This window comes from Scyliorhinus canicula, chromosome 10 (assembly GCF_902713615.1).
Source record: "Scyliorhinus canicula chromosome 10, sScyCan1.1, whole genome shotgun sequence".
NCBI classification, from domain to species: domain Eukaryota; kingdom Metazoa; phylum Chordata; class Chondrichthyes; order Carcharhiniformes; family Scyliorhinidae; genus Scyliorhinus; species Scyliorhinus canicula.
Genome location: NC_052155.1, coordinates 51,843,112 through 51,866,522, shown reverse-complemented (window position 1 = coordinate 51,866,522; position 23,411 = coordinate 51,843,112). Strand labels below are relative to the sequence as shown.

Genomic DNA, 23,411 nt, shown 5'->3' with positions numbered 1-23,411 from the left:
ATCATCACTGATCCAGCATAGAGTACAAGATGAGCAGAAACATCCTCCAATTCGATGGTGGGGACACGGAAGCTTTCGGCCCCTGCCACAAACCTCTTTCCCTCGGTACCGATTCCACCCCTCTCCCTGGTGTTGACGATGGCTGAACCAGACCGTGTGCAAACTTGGTGACATATTTCGACCCAAGGTCGCCTTCTGATCACTTAACCGCACCATCACTTAGACCGCCCATTTCCACCTCTGTAACATCGCTAGATTCTGCCCCAGCCCACATGTTGCTGAAAGCCTCATTCATGTATCTGTTACTGACAGACCTGACTATTCCAACACACCCCAAGGTGGTTTCTTATGTTTTAGCATCCACAAACTGGAGCAACCCCCAAAACTCTGCTGGCCATGTCCTTACTCCTACCGAGTCCATCACCTGTGCTCACCGACTTACAATAGCTCCCAGTCAAGACACACCTTGATTTTAGAATTTTCATCCTCGTATTCAAATCCCTTCAAAAGCCTCTCTTCTCTCTTGCCTCCCGTCATCTCCTACAGCCCCAAATCTTCAGATATCTGCATGCGTCTAATGCGGGCTTGAGTTGAGAATGCACTGCCTGGAGGCAGGTTCAATTCAGGCATTCAAGAGGGCATGAGATGATTATTTGAATAGGATTGGTGCACAGGAAAAAGGTGGGGGGGGGGGGGGGGGGGGGAGATGCTACTAAGACACAATGCTTGTTTGGGGAGCTAGTGTAGATCCGATGGGCCAAATGGCCTCTTTCTGCGCTGTAGAAATTCTGTACGGGCAGCACAGTGGTTAGCACTGCGACCTCACAGCGGCAGGGATCCGGGCTCAATTACGGCATTGCGCGACTGTGGAATTTGCACGTTCTCCCCGTGTCTGCGTGGGTTTCCTCCGGGTGCTCCGGTTTCCTCCCACCGTCCAAAGGTGTGCAGGGTAGGTGGACTGACCATGCTAAACTTTCCACTCCGGGTCCAAAGATCTGGTTAGGTGGGGGTTACAGGGATAGGGGTGGGGGCTTGTGCCTCGGTACAATGCTCTTTCGGAGGGTCCGTGCAGATTCAATAAGCTGAATTGTCTCCTTCTGCACTGTATATAATTCTGAATAACTCAGATATTAATTGTTCTGCCACGGCTGGTTGAATCTTCTGTTGTTCAGGCCCAAAATTCTGGAATACGCTCCCCAAACTCTCTGCCTTTTACTTTTCTTTCTTCCTTTAAAACACCGCTTAAAACCTACCATTTTGACTACGCTTTTCCCATCTGCCCTAACATCACCCTATGTGGCTCAGTGTCAAGGTTTGCTCTATAACACTTATGTGAAACCTTGGGGTATTTTATTATGTCAATTATGGGCTGTGCTTGTTCACTATCGGTCTGTTGCTACCTCTTGTTGGTTGGCCTCTCTGCATCGCCTGTGTGTGCAGCTTTCCATTTTCAACTCTCGTCTGTGCAGATCTCCCTGTAGCTCATGAGTGCACTCTAGTGGCAGTGTCAGGTGCTGCAACAAAGAATACCTCAACTGGGACCTGTACCAGAATGTCCCAAAAGGATGGGAAATCAACCAACAGGACACCAATACGATAGGCAATTTGATTAAAGGGGGCAAGTTGGGGTGAGCATCATGTTCCCAATGGAGTACCCAATGATGTTCAACCACAGTGGTGGTAGAGAGCAGTGTCCTCGCAATCCTGTCTTCATTACATGACTGACCCAGGACACTTCAGAGGGGGCATTAAAAGAGGAATTACCCAGTTCCCAATACTTGTTTTTTTTTTTTTAAATAATTTTTATTGAAATTTTTCGATACAAACATTTACCCCTACTACATTTTAAATTATAACACAACAAATCCCCCCTGGAAAATCCTCCCCACCCCCTCCCCCGCGCGCACCCCCCCCCCCCCCCCCCCCCCCCCCCCCCCCTCCCGCGCTACCAGTCTAGCAACCAAACCGTTTTTTCCCTTTCTGCCGATGGCCTCGGGCAGTCATTGCCCGCGACCCCCCGCTGACGTGCTCCCTTCGTTGCTATCCCCCCCCCTCCCTTCCCCCCCCCCCCCTTTCTCCCCGGGTTGCTGCTGTTTCGGCCTCCAGTTCCTATCTCTGATCCAGAAAGTCAAGGAAGGGCTGCCACCGCCGGAAGAACCCCTGTACCGACCCTCTCAGGGCGAATTTAATTCTTTCCAATTGGATGAAGCTTGCCATGTCGTTTAACCAGGTGTTAACACTTGGTGGCCTTGTGTCCCTCCACTGAATCAAGATCCTTCTCCGAGCTACCAAGGACGCAAAGGCCAATATTCCGGCCTCCCCTGCCTCCTGTACTCCTGGCTCCACCCCAACCCCAAAAATCGCTAGCCCCCACCCTGGTTTGACCCTGGTTCCCACCACTCTCGATACCGTCCCCGCCACCCCCTCCCAGAACTCTTCCAGTGCCGGGCACATCCAGAACATATGTACATGGTTCGCAGGGCTTCCCGTTCCCAATACTTGTTAAAAAAAGTTTACACAAGTTGATAGAAAAATGAAAGTTGAGGCTCCACTCCACAATGCACCACGGTCTCAATCTTGGCTCAGTGTAAGCACTCAGCAGTCAGTCAGAAAGAAGGTTGTAGGTTCAAGTCCCAATTCAGAGATTTAAGCATGTAATCCAGATTGATACCAGGGTGCAGTACAAAGGGATATTGCAAAATGCGAGGCAGCAAACAGGACCTCCCTTGCTAACGACACTCTGGGTGGACCTACACAACATGGACTGCAGCTGCTCACTCCCCACCTTTCAAAAGGGGGATAAATGCTGCCCTTAGGCAGCGCCGCACACACCCCATGGACGAATAACAAGAAAAAGCAAAGGTATTGCTTTCCCTTTCCGATAGATATGGAAGATCCAATGGCAATATTCGAGGAAGAGCACGGGTTCTCACCCTGATGTCCCAGGTTAATACTTATTATCCATCTACTCGTCCTCCCATTGATGTTTGTGAGGCTTCACTGTGCACAGATTGACTGCTCGTCAACTGGCCATCTTTCAAAAGTACTTCATTGATTGGAAAGCGCTTTGGGATGTTGGGAGGTCATGAAAGGTGCTGCATAAACACAAGTTCTATCCTTTCTGTTATATTTCAGTCACTAGGCTATATTTAGGGTTTTGTACGGCGATAGTACAGGGGAAGTCACAACTTAAACCATGTACTTCAATGTTGTGTAAGAGGAGGGTACAGAGGTGCTTCATGATGTGGCAGAGTTACAGATATGGTACTGGGTTACCAGAACAGAGTGCAAGTTCAAATCCAACCAAGCCAAGTTATGCATATACTTGGGAATGTGGGATGGCACTAGGATGGACCCGAGGTGAAGGAAACCTGATCAGCTGTTAACGCCACAATGGCTTGAAGGGGAAGGACCACTACTATCTTCTCAGGGCAATGTGAGATGGACAATAAATACTGCCCTTGCCAGCGATGCCCACATCGCATGAATAAAAATGAATTACTACCTTTCACTACTTCATGGGTGACAAAAGTGTTTTATGGTCACATGTAGATAAAAGTAAGAGCATCTGTGTTGGATGTGCATGACTGTCAGTGTATAGGTTTTACAGGGAGGTATTGAGAATGTCAGGTTTTGTAAATGGTTATATTTTAAGCTCTCTATTGAATGCTAAGGTAGAATGTAGTTGGGCGTGTAGAGAATAGGTAATAACATTTCTACCTGGATACAAGGCCTATATGATTCACGTTGCAATGGAAAGAGGAAATGTAATGCCATTACATTTGTAAAAGCCATTGTGCTATTGGGTTGCAGGTTTTAAGATACGCCTGAACCTTACAGACAAGTCTGTCTGCGAAAATCTGAGTGAGCAAGGGTGAGGGGGAGAGACAGAGGCAGCCAGTCTTGATTTTGATTGATTTGATTTATTGTCACATGTATTAGTATACAGTGAAAAGTATTGTTTCTTGCATGCTATACAGACAATGCAAACCGTACGTCGGGAAGGAAGAGAAAATGCTGCCTTTATTGTTAAGTAAAAGTAGTCACCATAGGACCAGATGACCATAGGCTTTCCCCCCTTGAGGGGGGAGACCTGACTGATGGTGACTTAACCTGAAGGCCACCACACCTCAGGCGAGGGCCAAGCTCTTCCTCGAATTGTGCCATTGGATCTGTCATATCTATCTGAAAGGGACAGTAGAACCTGTGTTTTTTCTTGTTATTTATTTTTTCATGGGATGTGGGCATCACTGGTTAGGCCAGCATTTATTGCTCATTCTTCATGAATAACCTCAGCCGGTACCGGAATTGAACCCGCGCTGTTGACCTTGCTCTGTATCACTAACCTATCTGGGGTGTAGAGTTCAAGTGGCCTACAAAATATAGTGCCTTGTTAATGTTGCTTTCTACAGTAAGAGTCTTAAAACTTGAAACCTTTTGTGGATCCTTCTAGTCAGTCACTGGAAATCCAAATATCTTTTCCAAAGTTATCTTCTCTATGGGGATCATATTACATCTACCTTATCAGTTGCCCTCAATATCTTGAAAACTCCAATCAAATCATAGATACATAGACAATAGGAGCAGGAGGCCATTCAGCCCTTCGAGTCTGTTCCGCCATTCATTATGTTCATGCCTGATCATCCAACTCACAATCCTGATGCTGCCTTCCCCCCAGATCCTTTGATCCCCTTCACTCCAAATGCTGTATCTAACTGCTTCTTGAAAACGTACAATGTTTTGGTCTTAATTACTTCCTGTGGTAACAAATTCCACAGGCCCATCACTCTCTGGGTGAAGAAATTTATCCTCAACTCTTTACTAAATGTATTCTCAGATTGTGACCCTTGGTTCTGGACAGTCCCAGCATCAGGAACATCCTTCTTTCATCTTCATTGTTAGAATTAATAATAATCTTTATTGTTGCAAGTAGGCTTACATTAACACTGCAATGAAGTTCCTATGAAAAGCCCCTAGTCGTCACATTCGGCACCTGTTCGGGTGCACAGAGGGAGAATTCAGAATGTCCAATTCACCTAACAGCACGTCTTTCAGGGCTTGTGGGAGGAAACCGGAGCACCCGGAGGAAACCCTTGCAGACACGGGATGAGCGTGCAGACTCTGCACAGACAGTGACCCAAGCCGGGAATCGAACCTGGGACCCTGGTGCTGTGAAGCAACAGTGCTAACCGTGCCAACCTACAACAGTGCTAACCTAATTTTATAGGTTTCTGTGAGATGCCCCCCCCCTCATTCTTCTGAGCTCCAGCAAATATAATCCTAAACAACTCAATCTCTCCTCATATATCAGTCCCACCATCGCAGGAATCAGTCTGGTAAGCCTCTTCAGTACTCCCTCTACAAAAAGAACATCCTTCCACAGGTAAGGAGATCTAAACTGCCCACAATATTCCAGTTGTGGGCTCATCAAGGCCCTGTATAAATGCAGCAAACATCCCTGCTCCTGTATTTGAATCCATTTGCTATGAAGGCCAATATACCATTTGTCTTCTTTGCCACCTGCTCTACCAGCATGGCTATCTTCAGCGGCTGGTATACGAGGACACCAGACGCTGCTCGTTGCACATTTCCCTCTCTTAATTTATGGCCATTCAGATAATAATCTGCCTTCTAGTTTTTGCCACCAAAGTGGATAACCTCACATTTATCCAAATGATACTGCATCTGCCATTCATTTGCCCACTCACTCAACTTGTCCAAATCACACAGAAGGATCTCTGTACCCTCCTCACAGCTCACCCTCCACCCAGCTTTGTGTCATCTGTAAATTTGGAGATATTACATTTTGTTCCCTCATCTAAATCATTAATAAATCACCCTTCAACCATCTAAATTCGAAGGACTACAATCTTAGTTTGTTTACTCTCTCCTCGAAATCTAACACTTGGAATCCAGGTATCATTTTAATAAATCTAGGCTGCACTCTCAAGGCCAATTTATCCTTCCCAAGGTGTGGCACCCACAACTGCTCACAGTTTCCAGGTATAGTCGAACTGTGCTTTTTACAGCTGAAGTGTGACTTTGACCTCCTTGCATTTCAGTCCTTTAGATATTAAGGTCAGAATTCCGGCAGCCTTTTTGATTATTTTCTGTATCTGTTTGTGACATTTTAATGATCTGTCTAACTAGTCCCCCACATGTCACTTTTGCACCACCACTGTTTCTACCCTTTTCACAATTTTGGAAGTACCCTATCCTTTTAAGGTCCAAAGTGCATGACTTTATATTGGCCTATACTGAAATCCATTTGCGCGACAGTTTTGCCCATTCACTTAGTCGATGGATATCTCTTTGTAACTTTATATTTTCATCTACACAGTTTACAGTGCTACCTAGCTTGATGTCATTTGCAAATCTTGTTGAAGGTCAAAGGCTCTTCCTCAGTTCCGAGTATCTGCCTCTTTTTCCATTTACTGGTGGTAAAATTCAAATAACTATCCTGTGTCACCCTTCACTAAGAATCATAAACCACACAAGGCCATTCAGTCCATCATGTCCCTGCTGACTCGTTCAATAGGTTATCCAACTAGTTCCATTAGTTCTTTGCTAATAACGCTATAAATATCTTCCTTCCCAAGTATACATTTTGTTTGCTTTTGAATATTACTATTATCTCTGCCTCCATCACTCCTTCAGGCCTTCATTACTCCTGTGTAATAATCATTTTCATCTCCCCTCTGATTCTTCTGCCACCGATCTGAAATTGGTGTCCTCTAATTACCCGTCAGCCGGTGATTTCCCTCATCCGCTTCTCAAAACTCCTCACCATGTTGAGCACCACAGTTAAATCTCCCAGTTTTATGCTCACAGGTGAACAAGCCAGCTATGCCTCTCCATCCCACAGCTCTGGTACCATTCCTTTTTTTAAATAAATTTAGAGCACTCAATTCATTTTTTCCAATTAAAGGGCAATTTAGCCGTGGCCTATCCACCTACTCTGCACATCTTTGGGTTGTGGGGGCGAAACCCATGTAAACACGGGGAGAATGTGCAAACTCCACACGGACAGTGACCCAGAGCTGGGATCGAACCTGGGACTTCGGCGCTGTGAGGCAGCTGTGCTAATCACTGCGCCACTGTACTGCCCCAGCTCTGGTACCATTCTGACAAATCTCGCCTGCATCATCGCCAAGTTCTTGACATCCTTCCAAAGGTGTAGTGTCCAGAATTGAACACAGTTCCCCTGCTGAGACCCAACCAATGATTTATAAAGGTTTGGTACAACCTCCACTAAGAACTCCAAATACTCCATTATCATGTAATTAAATCATTGAAGAACAAAGTGCTTAAAAGTAGTTACCTCTCTGTCAGATACAAGTTCTCTTCAATTAGCTCAAAGTAAGGGGGCATGAACCCCAGTTTTGATCGTTCCTTCCAGCACTGAGTGCTTTTGAACTCTTCCATCTTGCAGACTATCGTGACCCATTTCTTGCAGGACATCATGGGATGGGGATCAGGCTCAGTGTTCACTTGCTCACAGTCCCGTGTGTCAGTGTCACTTTCCAAATCAGTGTCCACCTCCTCGTGCTGTGGCTTCTGGGACTCCCCCCGCTCATCTAACTTTTTCTCCAATCCTTTGGCCCTCGGCTCCTTGTCCGCTGTGGAGTCACTGGCCTTTAGCACCAGAGTGGTCCCCTTACTGGAATTGCTGGTTATCTCATGAGCTTGTAGAGAGCTGACACCTTTGGCAACAGTTCGTGGGTCACGGGACACAGTCTCCCAGCTATTGTAGATGGCAAAGTCATCGGTCATAGAGTCCGGCTGCACCTGCCCTTGAACATCTGAGCCAGATATGTCTTGACTCAGTTGGTAGCTGCTGTACAACGCTGATTTGGACTGTAACCGCGGATCCCAGTAATTGATTCTACTAGCTTGCCAGCAACTACTCCTTTCGCCTAAATCGGCCTCCTCCGTTCGATAGCCATATCTCAATCCGTAACTGCTGTCTGGCTGTTGACAACTGCTGCTTGGCTTCTCTGACTGAGAGAAGTCCCAGTCGAGGCTATCGACAAACTTTGGGCTATGAAACGAGCCTTGATCTCGAGCCTGCGGCTGTAACCAAGGGATGGCCTGTCCGCTGTCTGGCTTCTCGCCTTGGTTTTTCTCCAGTCCTCCAGACGGTTGAGCAATGCTTTCTCCAGTGGCAAGACTGTCTGAGTAGCTTTTGAGTGGATGCTGGTGCCTTTCCCCCAATCTGTCTGCACTCTGTTGAGCTGCCTCTGTCGAGCCAGATTTTTCATCTGCCAAAGGGAGCCGATTTTGGTCTGGCGAAAACCGATCGGGCTGACTGGTACTGTCTGCCTTGTCGCTCAGCAACTGCTGCTTGCTGCTTTTGCAGGTCTCGCCAATAGGGGAAAGCTGGCTTGAAGAAGCCTGCGTCTGCTCTTCTACTGCTTTGGGAGAGGATAACTGGCTGCCCTGAACTTCATCACCACCCTTGGGCCAGCCAGCAATAAACTCCTGGGGGGCACTTCCAAATTGGACACTGTTTCGCTCGTGTTCCTGACTGGGTTTCTCGTTTGCTTCTCGTTTACCTCCTTCGCCGCTGGATTGCTTCTTTTCCTGACGATTGCTTCTGGAGGAGGGGGAGGAGGATGAAGGAGAGGATGACTGACTGTTTTCCAGCGTTAACGTCGAATTCTTAGGAACTATGATAACGGATTGCAGACGGTTCCTGGGGACCCCGCTGTCATCGGAATCGGAGCTAGTTTCACTTTCCTCACTCTCGCTGCTGCTCTTGGCAACCTCTAAACATTCTTCATTTTCAGAGTTCACACTGTTGCATTCTGCCTTCATACAGCTGCTGTCACAATCAGATTTGGTTTTGTAATTCTGGAAACTGTGCTCTGCTTCATTTGAGCATGGCAGGTTGGCAGTGTTCAAAGGCAGTGGGCCCTCAGCAGCCATCTCGTCATCAGTCTCTTCCTCATCTTCTGAGATTTCCATTGAATGCTCGGACTCCACTTTAACAGAACTATCTGGCCTGGCAGTGAAAGAGGTCTCTTCGTTATTTGTTGACGGATTTTGGGTCTTTACTTCTGAAGACTCCCAGCTTTCAGAAGCAAGGTGGCTCGGCAAATCTGTGTACAATATAACTTTCTCAAATGAATCCCAATTCTGGTTGCCAGGAACTACGTTTGGTTTACTTTTGCAATTGTGAAACAGTCTGCCGTGCTTCGATTCAGCCCCATCTACTTCACTGATGTGTTGTTCTCTTTGACTATCCACATCCCTATTTTCTGTCGAACTTTCACCGATATGCTTTGCCTCTCTCGTACAACACTTAACATCGACTGAAATAGTCCTTGTTGTATCCAAATTAGAGCAGGGCACGGACGCAGCCTTGTCTAGTTTGGGACAGGCCAAAATCTCCTCTGTCTTGGTGTAGTGCCAAGGGCTGAATTCCTCCAGTTTTGGGTGGGCCAAAGACCTTGTCTCGTGTGAGTCGGGATGAGGTGAGGTTTTCAAATCCTTAGCCGTGAAAGTGGGCAAGGACAGCAATTCATTTGATAGAGAATGACATGAAACTGTCAAATCAGCCTTGCAATGAGGCGAAGATCCCTGGTCTTCCTCTGATTCTGAGCAAGATGAAACCTTTGTCAAAGCTCCATCTAATCTAGAACCAGGTGAAGGCCCGGCTATTTCCACAGCAAATCTGGAGTGGCAAAAAGCCCTCGGTAAGTCGCATGTAGAATATGGTGAGGTGCTTACGTAATTGTCCGATTGGTGGTCAAATGAGGAACAAATCTCATCTGATCTAGAAACCGTTTGCATTGTTCCTGATGTGTGCAGTTCAGGAACCTCTCGCAATTCATCCTCTGACTCAGAGCATGAAGTACTCTTTAATTCATTGCCAGGTGCACAAGAACGCAAAGTCCTCACTTTACAGGACCTCGAACTAGATGCAGTTATCCGCGACTTCCGATCTAACTTACACTTTTCCCAGTAGTCCAATTCAGGTTCTGGTTGAGAAGGCTCCATTTTAACTACTTCCATTTCATAGCAAGTAGTTGATTTCGAATGGGATTGGGTTACAATCGAGTTCTTGTCCAACCTACTGTTAGTCCATGGGTCTAATTCTGATTCTGCAAAGTCTGTTTCAACTACTTCCATTTCATAGCAAGTAGTTGGCTTAGAATGAGGTGGGGTTACCATTGGATTCTGGTCAGACATACTTTTAGACCACGAGTCCAATTCTGATTCGGAAGACTCAATTTTAACTACCTCCATTTCACAATAAGTGGTTGATTTAGAATGTAATGGCGATAGCCTTGAATTAATATCTGGATTGTGACCGCTCTTGGAATCCGATTCCAGCTCTGAGCAATCTCCCACATCTGCTTCTATTCCACAAGTGGATAACTTGGAATGAGATGGAAGTGCCCTTGAATTACTGCCCTGCTTAAAACATTTCGAGTCCACTTCTGGCTCGGGGGGGTCCTTCTTTGCCGCTACTTCATGGAAGGAGGTTACAGGTTTGGAATGAGATGAACTTGTCCTCGAAAGATCATCGGATTTGGCAATTTTCTTGCAGTCCCATTCCAGGTCAGGCAAGTTTGTTTTAACTACCTCTGGTTTATGACAAGACACCTTTGACTGAAATGAAGAGGTCTTCGGGTGACTGTCCGATTTGGACATTTTCCTGGAATCGGATTCTGGTTCAGGGGAATTAATCTTAGAGCTTTCTGACTCGTAACAGGACATTCTGCACATTCTATCTGATTTAGGATGAGATTTAGTCCTTTTAATCTCCCGTTCTGACTCGGAGCAGGACGAAGTTGCCCTCAGATCTCGATCTGATCGCGATTGGTATTTCCTCGAGTCTCTGTAGGATTTAGAACACAGCGGAGCCCTTCTCAAGTCATTTGACCTGGGATGATACCTTCTAGAATCTTCTTCCGAATCTGAACAAGAGGAAACGTCTCTTAAATCAGGCCCCAATTTGGAACGGGAAGATTTGCTCCTTTCCGAGTAAGGTGAGCTTCGGCGATACCCTCGGTCCTTATCACGGTAATAAGAGGTCCGTGAACGGTCTGATTTTGAGTAAGAGGAGGGTACTCTGGAGTCTCTGTCGGAGCGGGAACGAGAAGAACTGACTCTTTCCTCTCTTGCATACTTTGAGCGGGAGGATGTCCTTCTCAAATCTCGGTCAGACTTGGAACGGCCGCTGCTCCTTTTGTCTCGCTCAGATTTTGAATGAGAGGAAACCTTTTCAACTTCGTCGACTTTGGAAGTAATTGGATTTTTCTTAACATCTCTGTCGGATTCAGTGTTTCGCATTTCCTGCGACTTCCTTAACGAATCCCCCTCGGATTCTGAGCCAGCAGATTGTGCTTGTACTGCTTCATCTCCTTGAGTAACCTTCCTCAGCTCATCGTTCTCAGAAGACGATGAAGAGACATTCGTAAACTCTTCCAAGTTATCCCCCTTCCCAATGTGGGATGTACTGAGATTCGGATTTGATGACATCCGCTCAGCCGCCACCTTTGTCACAGTATCAGTTCCACCTGTACAATCCTTCTTCACGGCTGCATCCACAGGTTCCTCGAGCGACGAGCTGCACAGTTCCCTGTCCGGCAGACCCGCAGGTTTGGCTGCATCGTTGAGGTGCTTCTTCTTGAAATGCACCTTACTCCACTCGACCTTGGATTTGGGCGGTGAGGTAGTGGTCTCTGTAGCGTCGGCGGAGTCAGAGTCACTTTTACTGTCCTGGCTCCCTTTCACTGAAATCGGAGGCAACGTCAGTGGAGGGATCTTGACTTCGTCTGGCTCAGTCCCAATGGCACTTTGGAACCTATTTCGTAAGGTCTTTGTTACATTGAAGGTAAAAGAAACTTTCTGTCGTCCTTGGTCCTCCAGGTTGACTTTCGCTTTGGTGCCCTTGGGTAGAAAGCGACTACAGCCTTTTGTCACTTGCCCCTTGAGAACACTCAACACCGATGGATTCTCCACTTTGACCTGAAATGGCATGACACAAACTTTAGTATATTAGATCTTAACGCATGTCAATAAAGGTCTTTAATAAATGCAAGAACAGGGCAACCCATAGCTCTCAGTTTGTGATGACTTTACCAGCCTCATTACTCTTATTGTCAGGAGGGCTCCTGCTCGGAATAGCTAACTGGCGACCATTCCAGTCAGAAAAATGGGTGTAGGAGGACGTTGGCAAAGAACAGGATTGCGTACAGCAGTGCTGCATCCCACAGTCGCCCATTATCAAGACTGTGACATGAAGACTGATCAATTAGCCGAGGAACTCAAAAGCATTGGTGGAAGAACGACAACAGCGAGTTGACTTTACGAGCTGGGGCATGGGGTATTGGGATAGCCAATCAAGGTGGCAAATTGTGGCATATTTACCCATCTGTTAAGCGGGGTTTTAAAGGAAGTTTAAGTTTCCCACTGCTCTTCCAGCTGAGATCAATTCATCCTGCACAGGCCATGGACAGAACCTGGGACCATTTAAGTATTATTTTTAATAAACATAAAAATCAAGAGTTGATGCTGTACCAAGGACTGACGTAATCATCAGTATACCAGCAATCTCCATCAGAGGCCATGGGATGGGTGTGTGGAAAATGGAAAATGCAACTCTAATGCAGGGGAAGACTCTCTTCAGAATCAGAAGGTTGTCTCTTCAAATCTCACTCCAACACTTGAACACATAATCCAAGCCAACACACCAGTGAACACTGAGCGATTGCTGTATGATCAGAGGTGCTGTCTTTCATTAAGACATTAAGCCAAAGTTAATTTGTCCTCTCATATAATGATAAATATTCCAATGCACAATTTTAGAGAAGAGGTTTTCCAGGGTCCTGGACAACATTCTTCCCTCAAACACAACATTAAAAAAAAACAATTATTAACCAGTGATTCACCCCACTGATGTTAATGGGACCTTGATGGACACAAATTGACTGCTGCAATTCCCTACACTTGCTGTACTTGAAAAGTAACTTAATGCACCAGGATTTAAAAAATATTTCTGACAAAGCATGCCATAAATTAAAAAGTTTCTTCAACAGTTCAGGTACTTCACTGGACCTATTTCACTTTGTTTGGCAACCCTACTAGTTGAGACAGTGTGGAGGGAAGCTTTACTGGGTATCAAATCTGTTCTGCATCTGCCCTGGATGTGTTGGAAGGGGTGATATAGGTTGAGCTTTACTATGTATCTACGCCATGCTGTACCTTCCCTGGGAGTGGAGAGGGGCTTTACTCAGCTATGAACGCATGCTGTACCTGTGGCAGCATTTGATGGGACTGTGTAGAGGGAGCTTTACTTAGCAATGAATCTGCACCCGTTCACGCCCGAGGTGGTAACTGGCACATCAGACATGTGCTCAAAAAGCAAGGAACCCTCCAGGATAATATCCACCCAAAAAAGTTGAAACATATCCCAGATATCGATCAAATCCCACTGGAGCCGGGAATCTGAATTAGGCTAAAGCTCAAAATTGACCGAATATTTTCAATGAACAGTCAAAACAAATTCCTCTCTTTTTCCCCGCACTAGGATTAAATAACAGTCAATCAAACATCAAGTAAATCTTACTGCATTCTCGTCTTCTCTGTTGCAGGTGACCAGGCAGGCCATGAGAGAGAAAAAAAAGAAAATAAGCACAAGATTAGAAGCTTGATCTAATAAAAATCAAGGAGCAACAATGAGACAATGACAGCTACATCATAACCACATATGGACGGCACGTTGGCCTTGCTCTCCAGAAAGCGCCTACCCTCCCATATCTTCTGGCAGCTCTAGAGGTACAGTGGTGTGGTACTGGAGCAACAAATACAACTGATTCTCTAAATGTGCGTCAGAAAAGGAAACTTGTCATCCTAACCTGGTTTGAACAACATGGGGCTCCAGTCCAACATGAAAGTAGCTGACTCTTAACTGTTCTCTTAAATGCCAAAGTCAGCAATGGTTCAAGGCAGTGGTCAAGCACCACCACCTGAGGGAAATTAGAGATGGGAAATAATTATGTCACTGTGATGAATGTAAGAATTTCAGAAAGCCTGGGTTAGTGTGTACATATATCTACCGCAGTAAGGGTTCTAAAACTTCAGGTTTAAAAGTCAGACAGACACTGTGGCTACAGAAGGAATAATTAAAGTAGCATAAAAATGAGATCATCATTCATTCCAACCATGTATAGTGCTTACCTAAATAGGGCTAATAGAAATTTGTTTATAAAAAAAGATTCCCATGGGGTTTTGATAATTATGGGGTTGTGGTTAGCCTTCGTAAGATGGTCATAACACAATTAATGAGATAGAGATGCTGTAACTAATGGGGAGGAGCTAGTCAGCTTTTGAATGTCAGTTTAGATTTTGCTGTGAACAGGAGATTTTTGCCAAATTCTGGGAAGTTAAACAGTAGTTTGGCACAGGCAGGAATCTACAGGCTGTTTCCTGGAGGATCTCCCTTTCCCTCAAAGCAGTTTTTCCAAGACTTATCCTTGAGGCAAGTATTCCTGTGTTTGCTAATTGTATCTAAAAGTGGATTTTGACCAGAGAATGGGTTTAACTTGATTGGAGAAAAAAAGACAACATTTAAGAGTTGAAGTGTTTCATTTTATTGGTAAGCGCAGTTTAACTGTTAAATGGGATGGGTGCGGGAGACGGGGAAAGAGAGTGGGATTCAGGTAGTGGACTTGATGGGGAGCACATCTGGAGAGGCGCGAGAGAAAGTGAGCACTTCCGAGGGGGACATGAGAGGCGGGGAGCGTCAGTGATGGGAAGTGCATTGGAAGGGGGGGGGGGGGGGGGGGAGATAGAGACGGGGAGTGCATGCTGGGGGAGGGGTTGCCGTCAGAGACGGGGAGCGCCTGGGCGGGAGAGACGGGGGGGGGCAGCGCCCAGGCGGGCACAGCACAGTTCGAGCAGGCACGGGCACGCAGACGAAAATGGGTGAGCCTGCGTGAGTGGGAGAGTGAGCGTGCGGGCGAGGCAACACGAGGGTGCGAGGACGAGCAAAGGCGAGAGGGTGACAGCGTAGGATGGCAAGGGAACACAAGAGAGGGAGTGGGATTCCAAGACTGCAGGGGCAGGGAGGGGTGGAGAAACCGAGAGTGAGAGGGGAGTTGGCGGTGAAGCCAAGAGTTTGGGAAATGTGGGGGGGCGCGGGCATAAGCGAGGGGGTGAGGGGAAGCAGGGCACAGGGGATAATGTGTGAGAGAAAGCAAGAGAGGGGAAGCAAGAGTGAAAACCACAGAAAGAGAGCGAAAGAGCAAAAGATATTCCAAGGGAAAGGAAAGGAAAAATGAGCAGAAAACACAATAGCAGAGAAAGTAACCCTTTGGGATATTGTGTTTATGCTGGCTCTCTGAAAAAGCAATTCACCTCGTACTACTTCATCACCTTCAGCCCTGCACATTCTTTCTTTTGAGATACACAAATAATCTAAATCCATTAGGATGTCTCGGTTGAAACTGCCTGGAAAGCAAGAGATAGTGGGGAGGGGAGAGAGGGGAGAAGAGAAAGAGAGAGAGAAAGAAAGAGGACGAGAGAGAGAGAGAAAGAGCACGAGAGAGAGAAAGAGAGAGAGAGAGAGAGAAAGAGAGAGAGAGAGAGAAAGAGAGAAAGAGAGAAAGGGAGAAAGAGAGAAAGAGAGAAAGAGAGAGAAGAGAGAAAGAGAGAAAGAGAGAAAGAGAGAGAGAGAGAGAGAGAGAAAGAGAGAAAGAGAGAGAGAAAGAGAGAGAGAAAGAGAGAGAAAGAAATAAAGAAAGAAAGTGAGAGCGCGAGAGAGAGAGAAAGAGCACGAGAGAGAGAGAGCGTAAGAGAGAGAGAGAGAGCGCAAGAGAGGGAGAGGAGATGGAGGAGCAAGAGGGAGGGAGCAAGCGAGGGTGCAAGAGGGAGGGAGCGAGCGAGGGTGCAAGAGGGAGGGGCGAGCGAGGGGCGAGCGAGGGGGCGAGCGAGGGGGCGAGCGAGGGGGCGAGCGAGGGGGCGAGCGAGGGGGCGAGCGAGGGGGCGAGAGAGGGGGCGAGAGAGGGGCGAGAGAGGGGGGCGAGAGAGGGGCGAGAGAGGGGGCGAGAGAGGGGGCGAGAGAGGGGCGAGCGAGGGGAGGGGGGCGAGCGAGGGGGCGAGAGAGGGGGCGAGAGAGGGGGCGAGAGAGGGGGCGAGAGGGGGGGCGAGAGAGGGGGCGAGAGAGGGGGCGAGAGAGGGGGGCGAGAGAGGGGGCGAGAGAGGGGGCGAGAGAGGGGGGCGAGAGAGGGGGCGAGAGAGGGAGAGCGAGAGAGGGAGCGAGAGAGGGAGCGAGAGAGGGTGCGAGAGAGGGTGCGAGAGAGGGAGCTAGAGAGGGAGCTAGAGAGGGTGCGAGAGAGGGAGGGTGCGAGAGAGGGAGGGTGCGAGAGAGGGAGCGAGAGAGGGAGCTAGAGAGGGAGCTAGAGAGGGAGCTAGAGAGGGTGCGAGAGAGGGAGGGTGCGAGAGAGGGAGGGTGCGAGAGAGGGAGCGAGAGAGGGAGCTAGAGAGGGAGCTAGAGAGGGAGCTAGAGAGGGTGCGAGAGAGGGAGGGAGCGAGAGAGGGAGGGAGCGAGGGAGGGAGGGAGCGAGGGAGGGAGGGAGCGAGAGAGGGAGGGAGCGAGAGAGGGAGGGAGCGAGAGAGGGAGGGAGCGAGGAGAGGGAGGGAGCGAGAGAGGGAGGGAGCGAGAGAGGGAGGGAGCGAGAGAGGGAGGGAGCGAGAGAGGGAGGGAGCGAGAGAGGGAGGGAAGCGAGAGAGGGAGGGAAGCGAGAGAGGGAGGGAGCGAGAGAGGGAGGGAGCGAGAGAGGGAGGGAGCGAGAGAGGGAGGGAGCGAGAGAGGGAGGGAGCGAGAGAGGGAGGGAGCGAGAGAGGGAGGGAGCGAGAGAGGGAGGGAGCGAGAGAGGGAGGGAGCGAGAGAGGGAGGGAGCGAGAGAGGGAGGGAGCGAGAGAGGGAGGGAGCGAGAGAGGGAGGGAGCGAGAGAGGGAGGGAGCGAGAGGAGGGAGGGAGCGAGAGAGGGAGGGAGCGAGAGAGGGAGGGAGCGAGTGAGGGAGCGAGAGGGGGTGCGAGAGGGGGTGCGAGAGGGGGTGCGAGAGGGGGTGCGAGAGAGGGTGCGAGAGAGGGTGCGAGAGAGGTGCGAGAGAGGGTGCGAGAGAGGGTGCGAGAGAGAGAGGGAGCGAGAGTGGGAGCGAGAGAGGGAGAGGGACCGAGCGAGCGAGAGAGTTGTCCATCTCACCCCACAGCAAGTGTATCTCCTGTGGACTGAACTTGGAGATGCGTCGATGGTCCAGGCGACATCTGTAGTTCCGTCCAACCTTCCCTCGCAGATGGCAGCGGGTGAGGAGGTGCAGGGGCCCTAGGGGTAGAAATAGAAAGATGGGGAAAGTTATTTTATCAATGGTTTAAAATCAGACAAATTGAACATTTCAGTGGAACTGGCATTACACACCCTCTTCATTAATCTCCTAGCTAAAGCCCCGTGCAAGACATTACCTCATTGACACAAACCACACGTGTTGGGGGTCATAGCCTCCTTACCCCACACAGGAGCCACATGGATAAAGAAAGGGTTTGCCATTCCTCCAGCATTGCACTGAAGTCTCCAGGAATTTTGAGGACTAATCTCCTGGACATTGTTGTTCGAAACCCAGGGCACATGGGGATTAAAAACTAAAAGGATGTGGTTTTAGAACAACGGTTCGGAAAACATTGGAGCAGGAGTAGAATATTCAGCACACTGAGATTGATCCACCATCACTATGACCTTGGCTGATCCGATTGTGGCCTTAACTCCACTTTGCTGCCTGTCTCGCATAACCCACCACTCCCTGGGCCTGCCTAACTCAGCCTCAAATATATCCGACCCAGCCAGCACTGCCCTCTGGTGAAGAGAAGATTTAAGTCTAGTGACATCCATATACAAAAGAAATTCCTCTTCATCTGTCTTAAACGGCTTCCATCCCCCCTCCACGAGAATAAATATCCTCCCAGCATCTACCCTATCAAGTTGTCTCGCTCTCCATATCCTCACTGTACTCTCACCTCTCCCTTTGGTTTCCCAGTGAAAATGGATTTCAGCATTTTCCCCGTGACAGATGTTAGACTAACTAGTCTAGCGTTTCCCGCTTTCCGTCTCCCTCTTTTCTTGAATAATGTTAATTTGTTTTTTTCCAACCCGATGGGACCTTTCCCAAATCTGGGGAATTCTCCAAGATTACAACCAGTCTCCCTTTAACTATCTCCCTTTAACACCCTAGGTTGCCAAGTCTAGGGGACTTGCACCAGGAAAACTAGCAGGAGTAACGGCTGACTTTCTCCTCTGCTGATCACAATTATTTCAAGTTGCTCCCTCCCACTTTTCTACTGTTCTTGGGATGTTTTGTGTCTTCCACTGTGAAGACAGCTACAAAATACATGTTAATAGTCTCTGCCGTTTCCTCATTTCCCAAAATTAATTCCCCAATCTCACCCTCTAAAACCACAGAATTATTCCAACACAGGAGGAGGCCATTCGGGTTTGTCGTATCTGTGCTAGCTCGTCGAACAAGCTATTTACCCGGTGCCACTCCCCCTCCTTCTCCCTGTAACCCTGCGTATTCTCCCTATTCAGATAACCAAAATCCAATCTCCTCCTGAAAGCCTCCATTGAACGTGCCTCCACCTCGCTCCCCGTCAGCGCATTCCAGATCTCAACCAATGCTCACTGCCACCACTCAATCATGTACTTGTAGAGGCTTTTTACTGTCTGCTATTAGCTTTCTTGTTGCTTTTCTCTCGTACTCAAATTTCTCCCGGAATTGAACCCGGGTCCCTGGAGCTGAGAGGCAGCAGTGCTAACCCACTGTGCCACCGTGCCGCCCACTACCACTGCAGTGGTACTTTATTTAGGTTTACGACACGAGTTTCAGATCTCAAATTTTACTCTGTCACACCGTCACTCTGTAATCACTACCACCAGAGCTCTGTGAATTTTACTATCTCCTCTTATGTTAACCCACATCGTCAAGGCTCTGAGCCAATAGTCTCGTCACCATTACTGAGTTGTGCCATTACCCAGCCAAGGAAATCCACAACAAAGCCCATTCAGTTGAACAGGTTTGACCATTGTGAACCCAACCCATACCAGGTTCTGCTTCACTTGAGTGCACGTGTTCAATCAAAATGGGAACCAGTAAATTGGCTACTCAAACTCTGGGGCTCAAACTCGTAGAAAGTAAACAGAAGACTGACATCAGAAAATTCTTCTTCACATGGGGTGGCCAACACTCCCAGATAAAACTCCCAGATAATGGTGCAGGCAAAATTTCCGAAACCACTCGAGAATTGGGTCTTGCGACAGAATGACTGCAGGATCTCGCTGGATGGATGGATGGCCTCCCCTAGCTGTAATTATGGACCGTGCATCTTTATTCCAGCTTGGGTCACTGTGTGTGGAGTCTGCACCTGCTCCCCGTGTCTGCGTGGGTTTCCTCCGGTTTCCTCCCACAAGTCCCGAAAGATGTGCTGTTAGGTAATCTGGACATTCTGAATTCTCCCTCTGTGTACCCGAACAGGCGCAGGAATGTGATGACTAGGGGCTTTCACAGTGACTTCATTGCAATGTTGATGTAAGCCTACTTGTGACAATAAAGATTATTTAATGCAACATATTTTTAAGTCCAGACTTTTCTATTTATCAAGGGTTCTAACGACTTTCCAGAAGCAAATTAATTTTCGTTTTTTTTTTTAAAAGGAATATTTATTATCTGTAACTTCCAACAGATTTAAAAGTGCTGATAAGTTCTCATTGAATAAGTTAGTAAGATGAAGTGGAGGATCTTCATTGGTAACATTGGTTACACAGTACATCCTGTGTTTGAATCCCATTATCATTTGGGATTGCGGATATGCTTTGGGTGAAGGCAGACCTTCAGCACATTGAATTGGCAAGGATGAGGATAAAGATCCTGTTCTCTTCCCTTTCATCTACCTGCGAGGACCTCGGAATAACAATTAATCTGCAAAGGGGTACCATGGTCAATTATTACCTAGACCCCACAAACATGGGATACCACGGAATCTTGCATTTTCAGCGATGTTCTTTAGATATCCCAAAGTGCTTCACAGCTAATGAAGTGCTGGACATGCGCAGTCAACTTGTGCACAGCAGGAGCACATAAACATAAGTGACTAAATCATCTGTTTTAGGTGCTGCTGATTGAGGGGTAAATATTGGCAGGGGCACCAAAAGAACTTCCCTGCTGTTTTTTCAAATCATGCCATGGATCGAGTATGTTCTCTCGAGAAGGCAGACAGGTTTAATGTTTCACCCAAAAGTTGGCACTCGAGCAGTGCAACATTCGTTCAGGACTGAGCTGAACAGTCACCCTGGGTTTTCAGCTCAAGTCTCCGGTTGTGGGTCTTGAACACATGACCGTCCGAGAGGGGAGAGAGGAAAGTGCCATCACAGAGCCATGGTTGACTACTTCTCAGGCAAGCATTACAAAATTTTGCTGCCACCGTTCCAATGGAAGTTCTCCTACCTTGGCAACATGCCTTGCTCAATACTACGAATAGCTTATTAACTCCAGCCTTCCTTTTCGTACCATGGAATTCCTACAGTGCAGAAAGAGGCCATTTGGCCAAAACAAGTCTGCACCAACCCTCAGAAAGAACACCCTAAGCTAGGCCCATTCCTACGTCCTATCCCTGTAACCCCACTTAACCTGCACATCGTTGGAATGTGAGGGGGGGGGGCAGGGTACCGGGATGAAACCCATGCAGGCACGGGGATAAAGTGCAAATTCCACAGTCATCGAAGGTGGGAATTGAACCCGGGTCCCTGGCGCTGTGAGGCAGCAATGCTAACCACTGTGCCACCCTCGTATATGGCAAGGGCCCATATACAACTGTACTAACTGTACTTCATTGGAATAGGACTATCTGCAGTTACTGATAAGAGGGATGATTTCTTCTCCACCAGTTCACACTTTACATGAGCTGGAGGAGCACACTTTTCTTCTTGGCTGCCACACTACCCTTGTCCACATTCCTACGGTCACTCCACATTCCTACGGTCACTCCCTCCCTAAAGGCAGTGAAGACATTCGGAGTTAAGCTCTCATATATATGGAATGGCCTCCTTCCGCACTGTAGGGATTCTACAATTCTATGAGAAGACCCCCACCCAAGCAGAACTCATCTCCGGGCTATTAACGAGGCAAAGGCAAGGACATCTGCCTCCACTCCCATCTGCAGCACCAGTGAGTCTGATATCCTGAAAATGGCCACCAATGGACATGGCTCCAGGTCAACATTAAGTATCTCTGACATGGTGCTACAGATGGAGACCCAGAAGCTCACTAACTTGGGACAGGATCAGAACACGCGAGTGTGGTTGCCGGCCCCATTGAACAATGCTCATACCTGTCCCCCAAGCCAGATGGTAAAATGCTCACCCTCGCATTGGTCAGATGAACTCTGTGCACCACCTTGAACTGGATCAGACTAAGCCGAGCACAAGAGGACGTGGAGTCGACCCTGCGAAGAGCTTCGCTCCACACCTCGTCATCTAGAATAGGACCCAATTCACCGTCCATTTCATCTTTACCTCATTCAACGGGGCAGACTCTGAAGATAGGATCTGGCCGTAAATACCCGAAACACACCCCCACCAGACACAGCCAAAGACAAAATCCTCTTCAACAGGGAGGACAGGACGCTGACGCCAAAGGAGAAGAGGAAAATCCTTAAGTAAAAGATTTGTGAATCTGAAAATATCTAAACAGATTGCTCCCAGGGATTTGGAATTGTTTTGACAGCCCCTCAAAACTGGCAAACCTTCCCTCCAACAAGTTCCCAAACCTCTCCCCCATGACCAACATCGAGTCTAAACCAGCTGGCAGAGGTGATTACTGCAGATAGGGGCCAGCAAAGACATGGAGCTAAATTTAAAATGCTGCCTGAACTACTTCCAGATTCTCAGGGTGGACAACACTACTGTATTCGAGGAAACTCTTGCAGGAGAGGACGGCAATGATGCTGTTACTGATGCCCTTATAGGAACCCACCTCCATCTGCCCCCATACAGAACTCGGATCACTAAATGACCCCAGTACATTCTCCACATTATCTAATTTGTTATTTTATTATTGGGCATCCAATGTTAAACCTCCTTACTGTCAATTGCTCTGGAGGATTGCCCTATGGATCCTTGCGTTCTTACCAGCCCGACTCTTCCAATTTATTTGTCATGGACAAACAGCAGCCCCCCCCATCCCCTCCGAAAATCTGGAATCAACCATTTCCATCAAGAGGGATTATCCAACAGTTCCATAGAAAGTACAGCAAGGACACTGATTTGTTAATTATGACAAAGAAGGACTTGGGGAGAAAAGTGGGGAGACACTGAATAATAAATAAAATAAAAATCTCGGGAGCACATTCATCTTAATAGTCTAACCCTGCCCGTGGAGGTTATCCCACTTCTGTAAGTCAGATTTGATTCCAATGACCTGAGTAGTGCAATTTATTTTATAGAGCGAGGCCCAATCATGGGCCACACAAATTCCTAAATAACAAAAGCTAGAGCTGGAAAGGCGAAAAGGCAACATCTCCGGCTCCTTCCCCCAGCGAGATAACCGGGAAGGATTCGTTCTTGTCCAAATTCAACTTATACCCAGAGAAGGGGCCAATACTCCTAAGTAGCTTCATTATCTCATCCATAGTAGATACTGGTCCCGTAACATAAAGAAATGAAATGAAAATCGCTTATTGTCACGAGTAGGCTTCAATGAAGTTACTGTGAAAAGCCCCGAGTCGCCACATTCCGGCGCCTGTCCGGGGAGGCTGGTACGGGAATCGAACCGTGCTGCTGGCCTGCTTGGTCTGCTTTAAAAGCCAGCGATTTAGCTTGGTGAGCTAAACCAGCCCCTGGTTTAGAAGCAGATCATCCGCATACGAGGGCACTTCTGCCCTCTCAGATTTATCCCCCTCCACTTGCTGGAAGACCTCAGCGCAATTGCAAGTGGTTCTACTGATAAGCAAATAGGAGTGGAGGCAATGGACATCGCAGCCTCGTGCTCCTATTCACAGAAAGTAGCCTGGGTTCAAAGCATTTGTGCAAACACTAGCAGTGGGAGTCCTATACACAAACAAATCCAGGGTTCGAGCTCTTGGCCAAATCCAAACCTCCCATGAACCTCTGAGATATCCCCACTCCACCCACTCAAATGCCTTTACCACATCCAAGGAAACAATCACCTCCAGTTCTGGCACTGAAGAGGGGGTCTGGAGTCAGCCATTTTCATCAAGAGGGATTGATCCAACAGTTCCACAGAAAGTACAGCAACCAGGTCCACCCAAGATGACCGCAAAACCCATTAGCAAGACGACAGAAAGAAAAATCTGCAGTCACCGTCAGCAAAATATCCCTACCCCTCTCCTCCCG

At 47.8% G+C, this 23,411-nt stretch overlaps 1 protein-coding gene across 3 annotated transcripts in view; it reads right to left on the bottom strand.

The window, feature by feature from the left end:
- setd2 (SET domain containing 2, histone lysine methyltransferase) overlaps positions 1 to 23,411 on the bottom strand; it is a 110,640-nt gene that overhangs the window by 57,208 nt on the left and 30,021 nt on the right. For all 3 annotated transcript variants that reach the window (XM_038808915.1, XM_038808911.1, XM_038808912.1), the window contains exons 2-4: positions 17,220 to 17,339; positions 13,580 to 13,595; positions 7,322 to 11,979 (exon numbers count right to left, since the gene is read on the bottom strand). In XM_038808915.1, the coding sequence (XP_038664843.1) occupies positions 7,322 to 11,979; positions 13,580 to 13,595; positions 17,220 to 17,339 (4,794 nt within the window). The remainder of the gene's footprint in view (positions 1 to 7,321; positions 11,980 to 13,579; positions 13,596 to 17,219; positions 17,340 to 23,411) is intronic.